At 37.1% G+C, this 13,065-nt stretch overlaps 2 protein-coding genes across 3 annotated transcripts in view; one reads left to right on the forward strand and one right to left on the reverse strand.

Annotated features, from left to right (window-relative positions):
- The window catches only part of septin7b (septin 7b), a 48,733-nt gene extending 47,149 nt beyond the window's left edge, over positions 1-1,584 (reverse strand). Inside the window, exon 1 of the mRNA XM_057833858.1 lies at positions 1,572-1,584. The gene's annotated coding sequence lies outside the window, so the exon portion shown is untranslated. The remainder of the gene's footprint in view (positions 1-1,571) is intronic.
- Positions 1,585-1,865: 281 nt separating this feature from the next.
- nek10 (NIMA-related kinase 10) overlaps positions 1,866-13,065 on the forward strand; it is a 39,077-nt gene continuing 27,877 nt past the window's right edge. For both annotated transcript variants that reach the window (XM_057833853.1, XM_057833854.1), the window contains exons 1-12: positions 1,866-2,144; positions 2,261-2,343; positions 5,884-5,941; positions 6,046-6,140; positions 6,223-6,318; positions 6,394-6,478; positions 6,730-6,771; positions 9,520-9,598; positions 9,662-9,723; positions 9,809-9,888; positions 9,957-10,043; positions 12,246-12,470. In XM_057833853.1, coding sequence (XP_057689836.1) covers positions 2,261-2,343; positions 5,884-5,941; positions 6,046-6,140; positions 6,223-6,318; positions 6,394-6,478; positions 6,730-6,771; positions 9,520-9,598; positions 9,662-9,723; positions 9,809-9,888; positions 9,957-10,043; positions 12,246-12,470 — 992 coding nt within the window. In that variant the 5' untranslated portion in view covers positions 1,866-2,144. The remainder of the gene's footprint in view (positions 2,145-2,260; positions 2,344-5,883; positions 5,942-6,045; positions 6,141-6,222; positions 6,319-6,393; positions 6,479-6,729; positions 6,772-9,519; positions 9,599-9,661; positions 9,724-9,808; positions 9,889-9,956; positions 10,044-12,245; positions 12,471-13,065) is intronic.

The following is a 13,065-nucleotide window of genomic DNA, read 5'->3' on the forward strand; positions in this document are numbered from 1 at the left end:
GTTCAAAGGATTTTTTTCCCCCCTAAAACTTTGATATCTCAAAGTAACACATTTTAGAGCTGTAATTGCAATACCGTGATATTTTGGCTTAAGGTTATCATTACGTCAGAATATCATACAGGCACACGTCTACTTGTGAGATATTGTATCGTGCAGCTACCACGACCCTTCAAATATGTCAATGCTAAATTATGACAATGTGCCAATCTTTTTTTTTTCTTTTTTTTTTTTAAATCTTGGATGTTGCATTCCACTATTTGGTCCTGCCTTCGGATTATGTTGTCCCATGCAAAAAATGACAATTTAATAACATGACGATGAGGTTACATATTTCAAATGGCAGGCTACCGGACGTCAGAGGGCTACCACAGAGCCACAATCATAAACCAAAAAAGCACAACCCTGCAGCGAATGTAAATTTACTGCCAGATGGCTTTTTTTTTTTTTTTTTTTTTTTTAAACATTTCATTTTAAATTTGCTTAGTTCCAGTTTCCACTTAAAACCGCTTCGTTTCACAATTTCATACAAATGGGAATCGAACCAATTCGCATCGTTCTCTTCGCATTCCATTACTTTTCTATGGCTTTTGATTTCATTATCCTTGATTGGATGGTAATAAAACATCAATTTAATACCACAACAAGATTAAATGTAATTTCACTGTGACAACCAAACCTCTAAAAAAAGCCTCAATCGCTAACATATTGTCAAGAAAAGCCAATAAACTAATGATAATGAATGAGAGGACAGTTAATACTCTCTTCAGACTGTAATAGTCTGAGAGCAGTGATTTTAGAAGTCAAAACATGCCCTGTGAGAGACAAGATCCACTTTAATCCAGATTAGAAAGCAGCAACCGCCTGCCTGCTTCTCCTTGTTTTAAACCTTGAGGTTCCATCCTCCTGGCTGTCTTATTTCAAGCAATCATCAAGGCCATTTTCATACATTTTTTCCGGATTTTAACACACAAACGTGCGGCAATAATGTGGCACGTACGGATTTGGACCCCAAGGTCTTCGTCGTGGGGCGCAACTGCGTTCTAAAGTGACCGCATTTTGCGTGTCGTGACTTTAAAACCAACAAATTGATGAAAAACTAACAATAGAACAGACAAGCGATGAGAATGTTTTTTCCCCACAAACCAGGAACGATTATCGATCGCTGTTCAATCCATAAAACGACCACGAACAGCCAACAAATCAGACAAGGGAGCGATTATTACAACATTCATCTTTAAATAAAAGTGTAGATTTTGAAACGAATGCGTGTTTTCGTTCATTTATCTTTAAAAAATTAATAATAATTCAGGAGTTTGCTAAAGAGCAGTGGACAGGAAATGACACTCCCGCTAGCTGCTCGGCAAAAATGAGGCTAAAGCTAAGCTAGCGTATCCAAGTGGAGGCGGACGACTGGGCGTTGGTTACTCAGACGAGTGTACAAGCTTTTAAATGAGCCACCTCGGTCAAATGTATCACACCGAGAGCGAACTCGCCTCACAACCGTCACATTTTTACAACCACCGTGGCAGATAAATGCAGAATGAGGTAGCAGAAGAAGCAAGCACTCTCACCCATAGCGTTGACGCTCCCTGCCGCCTCAATAGCCGATCATTCACGAGCCGACATTCCCCCAGTCTCAACGCATTTCCGAGTGCTACGTAGTTTAAATTGCGTAGTATCACTCAGTTTCGCCATTAGTGCGCCGGAAATTTTACGCAACTTCTACGAGAATGCCAACTCGTGGTACTATCGCGAGAACGCGCAATTCTTTTCACACTAGGCGTAGTCTCGCGACGTTTCACCCCAGGATGCATACTTTTTCGAAATGTAATGATTTATTATTTTAAAAATCTTCAAAGAAACTTTGTACGGTTAAAAATTTTACGTGTAGACGTTGCAACTAATAATAATATTAAGTATTGAGTCCGAACTCTACCTTTTAGTGGTCTTTGTTTTTCGGTGGATAGCACATTCCATCACGAAACATGAGGCGTCGTTTGTATCCATGGAAACCAAGACTGTCTCAGCTATAATTACCGGCTTTGGCTTCGTTTTATCCCTAATATCAGGTCTTCCTGTAGGTCGGACTATTAAAAACAAGGATTAATTTGAACATACATCATTTTTGCTAAAATTGAGGAAGGGTAAGATATGACTTTGATAGTGACAAGCTTGATTTACTCCTTGCTAACTAAACTAAACCAACTGTTATTAGCAAAGGCTAACAGCTAATTAGTTGTAATTATGTTTACCTCCACAGATGACTCAAACGCGTTTGAAAATGTCCAAGCAAGTCAAAAAGGGAGACAAACAAGCCTTGAAATCCACAGGAATCCACAACGAGTAAGCAGAAGCGCCTCTTGGCTGCTGTCTAATAGTGTCTGTGACATCATTCATAATTAAATATGTATGTCATCAACTTGCAGGATGTGATGATTGTGTTGCTTCTTTGTTGGTTGTATATTGGTGCTTTTCTGTTCCAATGTACAACAGCCACAAGTGATGTGAGCACTCATGTCAGGACTATTTACTCATTGTCAATCCATTTTGACAGTCAAATCGGTTTGGAAGTCTATCTGGCAGTCAAATATAATCACTCAATGCCAGCCATCCCTGTTAAAATGGATCTGATGACTATAGGGCTGCAGCTATCGATTATTTTAGTAATCGATTAATCTATCAACTAGTTAGTTCGAATAATCAAGTAATCGGATGAGGAACATTTCATGCATTGCAGAATAGATTTTAGGAGATGTAAAACAAAGGCTTGCTCAGATTGCACTTTCAAAACAGCATTATATGCAAATACAAAATAAATTTCCCGAGTGTTTCTTCAAACTATGCAGAAGATAAAACATCAATTAAAATACCTGAGCTTAGCCTCAAACAGGTAACAAATAAATAAATGAGGATATAAGAACAAAAGAACAATTGGCTAACTAGCATAGCAAAATTGTGCAAGCTTAAATGCTATAAAATGCTAACGTTTCTTTTACAATGATCTTTAAAAAATCCTTCGAACACATATTCCCACAAAACAAATAATACATTCACCTGTAATCTAAATTACAAATGCATAAAAACATATTAGCCTAAAAAAAACTTACCTTATGTTGGTCTTAACAAGGAGCAGCTGGATTCAGCCATGTTAAATTAGTTATGTCATATTCACTGTTGCCACATAAAGGGAACCTCGGACCTAAAGGCTTGTAGGCTCTAATAAGCTATGATTGTTCTCAACTAAAATATGTGATTAGAAACACATAAAATATTGCCATTGATTTAAAAATCTATAATATTTAGTATATTTTTTGACCTACGGAGGGCGCCATGTTTTAAGCACACAAACGTAAATTGTCACGGTCACTCGACGAATACTACCGGGTTACTGCATTTCCTTCTAGGCAGCGAGACGTCCAACACATGCACTCTTCGGTTAAAAGCGGCGAGTACTTACTATTTGTATTTTTATTACATTTTTATTATTTAAACCACCCTTATATGATATTACTACATTTAAGAATTTTCTTAAGGCATCTTAACGTATGTTCTGTCCGTATGCATCTAAAAAAAACAAGCTGAAAGTCCATGGCAGTACTTTGTGTGTCAAATTCGTCTGTTGTAGACGTTTCGCCGGTCCAGCACATTTTGGTAGAACACCGTTTTTTTTCTACTCTCGTCTCGTCTCATCCTGTCTTTCCTGTTCATTTTTTTTCTGCTCGTTTTGTGAAATATCGGTAGTGCTGTCATGATCATTAATGTTCCTCTCGGGTTCAAATTGAAAGGGTTGAACAGATGACATGTTCATGTCACAAGAGTCATACTCTGGAAGCCCAGCAGCCTAACGATGTGACGTCACTGCCCTGCGAAGTCAGCAACAATAGCGACCTAGTAGTTAAACTAATTTTACAAATTGTATAAAAACGAAAACATCAAAAGGGGTTTCAATATCTAATTATTTTAACTCATAATAACATTTATCTTTTAAGAACTACAAGTCTTTCTATCTGTTGATCCCTTTAAATCAATCAAACTAAATGCAAACACTTTCAAAACAAATCATTACAACACCACTCTAAACGAATCCTTAAAGCAGCCAAATTTGATTCGAAGTTTTTTTCTAATCGAAATACTCGAGTTAATGGATTAATCGTGACAGCACTGGATATCTATCAAAATTAATTGCAGTGAATAGGTTAAAAACATGGCATACAGTCCCTGACAAAAGTTTTGTCGCTTATCCGTTTTGTAGAAACAATTGCTAATAACCTGACTTTTAATTATTCAATTGGTTTCAGAAATGGCTCATATGAAAGCTAAGACCCTCCCAAATGATGTTGAATGTACAAAAATATATTTGTTTCACTGAAAAAAGATTTATCATTTAATGAAGACATAAAGGTCAAATTTTGGTAGGACAAAAGTTTTGTCGCCTACAGAAAGTAGTGTGAAAATTGAACAAAAAAGGTACTTCAAATACAAAAATATGTTACATAACATAAGCGAATTAAGTAGTGGTGCTGTGAGATACAAATTTAGTATTTTGTATGACTTCCATGGGCTTGAAGGACTGCATCCATGTGGTTCGGCAAGGATTTGTACAATTTATTGATGAAGTCATCAGGAACATCAAAGAAAGCAGTCTTGCATGCCTCCAAGAGTTCATCAACATTCTTGGGTTTCGTCTTCCATGCTTCGTCTTTCATCCTGTCCATGTCTGGTGACTGGGCTGGCCATTCCTGGAGGATCTTGACCTTCTTTGCCTTGAGGAACTTTGAGGTAGAATTGAAGTATACGATGGAGCAACATCCTGCTGCAGAATTTGTCCCTTTTTATGGTTAGGAATGTAAGAATGGTTGATATTTCGGACTATTTATGTTGCCTTCCACCCTGCAGATCTCTCGCACACCCCCATACTGGATGTAACCCCAGACCATGATTTTGCCACCACCAAACTTCACTGTTTTCTGAGTGAATCTCGGATCCATACGGGCTCCAGTAGGTCTCCTGCAATATTTGCAGCGACTGTTGTGTAATTCAACGGAAGAATAAATCTGAAAAATCCACATTTTGCCACTTTTCCAGTGTCAATCCTTTTGACAGGCTGTGGGCCTTGGCAAATGCCACACGTTTTTTAATTGTCTTTTGTTTCATGCTGATTTCCAGGCACTGATTCGACTGTGGAGGTCATTTCTAGACAGAATTCGACAGACTGTTCTGGTTGACACAGGGACTTCAGGTGAACAGGTCTCGTGGAGCTCTGCTGCAGTGGAAAAAGATCAAGATCCTCCAGGACTGGCAAGCCCAGTCACCAGACATGAACATCATTGAGCATGTCTGGGGTAGGATGAAAGAGGAAGCATGGAAGACGAAACCCAAGAATGTTGATGAACTCTGGGAGGCATGCAAGACTGCTTCTTTGATGTTCCTGATGACTTCATCAAAAAATTGTATGAATCCTTGCCAAAACGCATGGATGCAGTCCTTTAAGCCCATGGAAGTCATACAAAATGTTAAATTTGTATTTGAAGTACATTTTTTGTTAAATTTTCACACTACTTTCTGTAGGCCACAAAACTTTTGTCTTGCCAAAATTGGACCTTTATGTCTTCATTAAATGATAAATCTTTTTTCAGTGAAACAAATATATTTTTGTACATTCAACATCATTTGGGAGGGTCTTAGCTTTCATATGAGACATTTCTGAAACCAATTGAATAATTCAAAGTCAGGTTATTAGCAATTGTTTCTACAAAATTGATAAGCGACAAGACTTTTGTCAGGGACTGTATTTCTATTTTTGTTGTTGTTGTTGAATGAATCATGCCAGTTCTGTCATAATATAGGAAAGTTAAGATGTGACCTTGATATATTTTACTGCAGGACATGTGATCTGAGGAGGCTTCAGGCACTGCTCGCCAAAAGCAGTCCCAAACGAGAGGTGAAAGAAAACAAAGCACGCCATTTTGATGATGATACAAAGCAGCTCGTGTTTCTTCAGGTGTGTGCAACAACAATAAGAGAGCAGCTCCGTGTGTTTTGCAGGTGTTGAGTCACAACAAAGCAGACGGCAACGGATTCCACAGCCCGCACCCTCCCAACCACAGCTGCGCGGAAGAATCTGAGCTGGATAAATTCAGGTTCAAATTTCCAGAAAGTTCTAAAATTCAAACACTTTCAAGCTAAACATAAAATATATTAAATACCAAATTTCCTTTTTAGCTTGACGTACCGAGAAATGAGATGTTTTAGCAGTCACCCGCTACAAAAGCTCTTTGCCAACATTCTGACGTTACTGGTCAAAAACCGCCTCTGCAGGTATAACTCCATTAAGTTTTCTAATCATATTAATATTGATATCATTTAAAAATGTTTAATGTTCTTACTGTGAAGTCATTGGATGGAAGTGGCGCCACCTGATTGGGCCCTCGGAGTGTTGTTGTGCCTACGCTTGCTTATTAGAGATCCTCAGCATCAGGTAAAAATAATGGCACTTTGGTTGAGGTTTTCAATGCAGACCCTTTCCTGAAATTTTGAATGTCATGGAAATATGTATTTATTATGCTAATGAATACAATTTTCAATGAAAGTTTAAAAAAATGAAATTGCTAATTGTTTTATTATGGAAATAAATTGACCTTAAAAAATTCTATATTTTCTTATATTCAGATTTTATTTTAAATGCCAATGTGTTCAATTAAATGCTTTGGGTTTGTTTGTTTTTTTCAGAAAATGTTCCATCATCTCCAAGGCGTCCATTCACTCGCCAGGGTAATAAAAAAATCAATGTTGTCTTAAGCCACCGATGGTCAAAATCTACACATTTATTAAAAGTTAAAAAATTAAAGTTTCTCTCAGAACTCAAAAATATAAATCAATACTATTACAGTACATATTGTAAAATTCGAATTTCACAAGTGAAAATAAACTAAAATCTTAAGACGATTGGTCTTTAAAGTGTAATAATGAACTTTTTTTAATATATATATTAAAATACCTTTCAACATTTTGCAAATGCCATTCAAATCCCAGTCAAAATGGATTGGATGTATACAGTGCCCTCCATAATTATTGGCACCCTTGGTTAAGATGTGTTTTTTAGCTTCTAATAATTATTTTTTAAATTCAAATAATATGGGACCTTAATGGAAAAAAAGAGAAAAATCCAACCTTCAATACAGGTGCATTTATTCAGTGGGGAAAAAAATCCCACATAAAGAAAAAATTATTTGACATCAAATAATGTGTCACAATTATTAGCACCCCTGGTGTTAATACTTTGTACAACCCCCTTTTGCCAACAAAACAGCACCTAATCTTCTCCTATAATGTTTCACAAGCTTGATTTTGTGTCTGGTGAACCATTTCTGTGTAGATTTGGCCATATGTTTAGGGTCATTGTCTTGCTGAAAGACCCAGTGACGACCCATCTTCAGCTTTCGGGCAGAGGGCAACAGATTTGTATTTAGTATGTCCTAGTATTTCAAAGCATTCATGATGCCATGCACCCTAACAAGGTTCCCAGGGCCTTTGGAAGTGAAACAGCCCCACAGCATCACTGACCCACCCCCATACTTCACAGTGGGTATGAGGTGCTTTTCAGCATGCACATCTTTCGTGGCATGCCAGACCCACTTAGAGTGTTTGTTGTCAAAAAGCTCAATCTTGGTCTCATCTGACCAAAGCACACGGTCCCAGGCTTCAACTTGGATATTATTATTATATTATATAACCATATTATTTGAATTTAAAAAAAATATTAGAAGCTAAAAAACACATCTTAACCAGGGGTGCCAATAATTATGGAGGGCACTGTAGCTGTCAAAGGCAGTGAAACATGATCACTCAATGCCAGTCATTATATTATAACTAGAAACTGCAATTTCTGGAGAAATTACGATGGGGCTTTGCTGTGGGAGATACAGATCTATCATGTCACTTCCTGTTGATTTGGGGACATTTCTGGGACACGTCCTATTAGAGGTGTGCAAAATTTCCGATTCTTAGATTATTCGCGATTCGGCCTTGGAAGATTCGAGAACGATTCACAAACATCCAAATTCCGATTATTAAAATATGCAAAGTAAAGCGGAAGTACACAACACTGAGCGCGCCGCGCGGTCTTCGGGACTGAACGGAGCGAGAGTAGCTAAACATCATGCTTCCTATTACCCGGCCCCTCGGGTAATGCCAATGCTCAACTCACGGCTCTAGCTCAACTCATGCAACGAGATAAAAAAACACAACAACATACCTGACTGCTGCCGAAAAGCTGCTAGAAAAGTACATCCGTATAATGTTACGGTGGATATCATTTATATAGGACTAGATGCATTTTAGATTTGGTAGTGTTAGCAGCACATCTACAAAAAGCTAGATGCGGGAGTTATAAACGGCCGCCATCTTAAAGCAGTACACTTCCCTGCAAGGCTGTTGTAGCGAACCTTCCAAGCAAACCTAATTAACTTTTTATCTAAAATACTCCTAAATCGGTAAAATATTGAATTGAATCTATCTTTACAATAGTTTTAAAACTTTCACATGTCGAAAGTAGACAAATGGGAAATTATAGAATAACGGGAGCAATTTTAACAAATTTAATGGTTGATTCACAACATTAAATTAATTGAATGTAGTTTAAAGCAGCTGATACAGAATGGGGACTGGAGTTTTTTATTTAATGTTATTTTTGTATATTTGTTTACTGCTATATGTTAACTTGATACTGAAATAGTTGTGTGGTTTAGCCTGAGAGTATTTTTGAACAATTTTGGAACTAATGTACAAAACATTAAAAAAAAAAAAAAAGAGAAAGAAAAAGGAGGGGAAAACGTGCGTTTGAGGGGAAAAAATGGACTGGCACATTCAGCGATTGAAAAGGCGTCAGTGTAAGCCTGAACATAATGAAAGTACTGTAATTCACCTAATAATGGTAGGATCAATTCTATCCTTACCACATATTGGAAGACAATCGAAATGACCTATATGACTGAAATCATTATATAATGCAAATAAAATAGCTTCAAAGTTGGTGGGGATAATTTGAGCATCCTGAAAGTTGGTAGTGTTATGTCCCTACTGTCCCTATGCAAACCTATGCCCTTGCATACAAATGAATGCTAATGAAAGGTGTAATTAAGTTGTCGTTCAGTAAATTTTGTAAAATTTTGATTGTAATTGATATTGTGTAAAATGTCTCTGGGTAAGGACACTTACTGACATCTGTCATAATTATTCATTCATTTTCATAACATGTCATGTCATGATTATGACAGTCTTATGACACCGTCATAGAAGCATTCAATTAAAGTGTTACCCTATTTGGTTTTAAAAATATATTTTTTGATCAAAATGGACATATGAAGTATTTTTTTCCTACAATTTTATTATTAATTAAAAAAAAAATGCTGTTCACTCAACTTTGTCTCATAACCTTTTGATGACGTGAATCAATGGCCTGAACACACTTGTAATGTCCTCTCCTGAACTGACAAGTTGTCTTTTTCTCTGTTGCGTCAGTATATGAAGTATGTTGCTGACATGTCCTTCGCATCTGGCCAACCAGCACTAGCTGCACAATCACTTGTCACCATGACCTGTAAGTAATCTCAGATAACACAAAAATATCATAAAAATACAAATTGTACTGATTGCTATGCAGACATGTGTCAGAAGTTGACTGCTGTAGACGATCAAAGGTTGATTGAAAGCGGCGTTCACACGGTAAGGTGTTGATCATGTTTCAGTGCCATTGATGGCGAAAGACGTCAATGGCTATAGCAATTAATTTTAATTTCTATCTCGGTAGACGCTGGTGAAGCTGCTTTCCAGCTCAGATAGTGGTGTACTGCTTGGAGCTCTAACAGCACTCACCACCTTAGCTGAAAGGTAAAATCAGTTTCATATCTATTCTGATGGTGGAAAAACAGCCTATGACAATTGCTGTTACTCCATAGTCCACAGTGTAGAGAGCCAATTGGAGAGCTGATCCTGGTGGAGAATTTAGTCCACATTCTACAGGACTGTGACTATCCATTCAAGAGGTTGGTTCAATTTAGTCCTCTCAGCAGAGGTTCTACGTAATCCACTGACATCAAATTCAGGGCCCGTGGGCCAGATCCGGCCCGCCATTTAATTTTATGCGGCCTGCAAAAGTAAATCATGTGCTTTTAATTTTTGTTTTTTAAAGATGCAGAACTAAGAAAATACAAGAATATTCAGTTATATTTTCAAATTTGAAAAAATGTATTGAAATTTTTTTTTAGAATGTTTTTTCGTGCCTTTTTTTATTTAAAAATTGAAAAATAAAATTTAAATTATTTACTGTTTTCCACCATTTTGTGTTTTCATTAAGAATGTAAATAAAATTTTTTATTTAAGGTAAAATGAACAAATAAAAATAATATTTTTACTGAAGTTCCCCTTTTTAATTAAGGTATTAAATAAATATATATACAGTTCCTTTTTATAATAAAAATATTAATCAGTAAAATATAATAACAATGAAAAATAGATGACAATATATGTAGGGCTGCAGCTATCGACTATTTTAGTAGTCGATTAATATTAAATTAAGATTCGAGTAATCGGATAAGGAACATGAAAAATTAAAATACCTGAGCTGAGCCTCAAACAGTAAAAAAATGAATAAATGAAGAACTATGTAGAACAAAAGAACAATTGGCTAACTTACATAGCAAAAGTCCTCTAGCTCAAATGCTATAAAATGCTAACTTTTTTTTTTTTTTTTTTTTTTTTTTTACAATGCTGTCAACAAAGTGTTCAGACTCATATTCCCACAAAAAACTTCTAGATATACATATAAACTAAATAACGAATGCATTACAAAACATTAGCCCAAACAAAAACTTAGCTTACGCTGGTCTTAACAAGGAGCAGTTGGATTCAGCCATGTGAAATGAGGCAGACCGGAGAGCAATGTATCCAACCTCATCAATACAACTGAATGTAAACACTTTCAAAATAAAACATTACATACAACGCCACTTTAATTAAACGAGTACTCGAAGCAACAAAATTTAATTCGAATATTTTTTTCTAATCGAATACTCGAGTTAATCGATTAATCGTTGCAGCACTAAATATATGCTATTTAGATGCTAAAAAAAGACGATACTGACAGTTATTGTCAAGAATTAACCAACTATCAAAACAGTTGTCAATTCATTTGATCATCAATTAGATTGCCGTAATTTTCGGACTATAAGTCACTACTTTTTCCCCATCATTTTGAATTGTGCGGCTTATAGTCCAGTGCGGCTTATTTGTGAATTTATTTGGGTTAATAGGTATCACTTTGACAGCGGCGTCACAAGACTGCCATGTGACCGCCATAATTATGACATGACACTATCATGAACACTGATGAATGCTTATGACAGATGTCATTAAGTGTCATCCGGTAAATTAAGTCAGTAACTCCATTCATGTCAAGCTCGTATCTTTTACATCCATTCAAAAGTGAGATAATTTGCCGGATGGCACAAAATGACATCTGTCATAAGCATTCATTAATGCTCATGGCAGTGTCATGTCATAAGTATGGTGGTCTTATGACAGTCTTATGGCGCCACTGTCAAATAAGGTGTTACCAGATACAATAACTACCAATTAATGAAACAACTGGGACAGTAACTGAAAAAATAATGAGCACAGAACATTAATTTTGATTGTTATTTACAATCCGTAGCGCTGCAATGCATGTTCGGAGGCATGTTGGACGACAACAGAGTTGACAGAACGTGGCAGCAGAGGTTGATTGTCTCCCCTAAGGGAACAGTGATGCCCAAATGAAACATTTTGAAACAATGAAGCTTTGCAGCCACTTGGTTCAAAGCTTCATGGTGGTTTATTTGATCTTATGACAGTATTATGATGCCATTGTCAAATATAGTGTTACCGGTTAATATCTTTCTGTGTATATATCCCATAATACAGTGAGGACAGCTGTGGCTTATACTCCGGTGCAGCTTATCTATGAGCAAATGTTTTCGTGCCAAATTTGATAGGTAGTGGCTTATAATGAGGTGTACCTTGTAGTCTGAAAATTACAGTTGTCAATTGATTGTGGCAGCCTTAAAAATATATATATTTTAAATTAAGAAAATAAATTTGAACTAAAAATTGCAGCGGCCTCAATTGGCAGACATAATGGCTCTCCGAAGGAAGCCATAACTATAATGTGGCCCTCTTTAAAGATGAGTTTGTTACCCCTAACAATCCAGGATGGCCGCCGAGCTTCTGAGGCTGGTCTCCCAAGTGGGTCGCGTCAGAGACGAACTGAGGGATGTCGAGGCGGTTCCGGTACTGCTCAGCCTGCTGCACATGCCCCACCTCCGGCTGCTGTGGAGTGTGGCTTGGGTCTTGGTGCAGCTCTGTCAGGACGCCGGCGCTAGGGCGGAGGTGCGCAGCTGGGGAGGCGTGCACATGTTGCTGAAGTTGCTTAGCAGGTAAATGATAAAATATATTTGTTTCACTGAAAAAAGATTAATCCTTTAATGAAGACAAAAAGGTCAAATTTTGGCAAGATAAAAGTTTTGTCGCCTAAAGAAAGTTGAAAAGAAAATTGAACAAAAAATGTACTTCAAATACAAAAATATGTTACATAACAAAAGCGAAATAAGTAGTAGTGCTGTGAGATCCAAATTTAATATTTTGTATGACTTTCATGGGCTTGAAGGACTGCATCCATGCGGTTTGGCAAGGATTCATACAATTTATTGATGAAGTCCTCAGGAACTTCAAAGAAAGCAGTCTTGCATGCCTCCCAGAGTTCATCAACATTCTTGGGTTTCGTCTTCCATGCTTCTTCTTTCATCCTGTTCATGTCTGGTGACTGGGCTGGCCAGTCCTGGAGGATCTTGATCTTCTTTGCCTTGAGGAACTTTGAGGTAGAGATTGAAGTATGTGATGGTGCACCATCCTGCTGCAGAATTTGTTCCTTTTTATGGTTAGGAATGTAAGAGGCAGCTAAGATTTGTTGATATTTCAGACAATTTATGTTGCCTTCCGCCCTGCAGATCTTTTGCACACCCCATACTGGAT

Source organism: Corythoichthys intestinalis, chromosome 4 (genome assembly GCF_030265065.1).
Source record: "Corythoichthys intestinalis isolate RoL2023-P3 chromosome 4, ASM3026506v1, whole genome shotgun sequence".
Taxonomy (NCBI): domain Eukaryota; kingdom Metazoa; phylum Chordata; class Actinopteri; order Syngnathiformes; family Syngnathidae; genus Corythoichthys; species Corythoichthys intestinalis.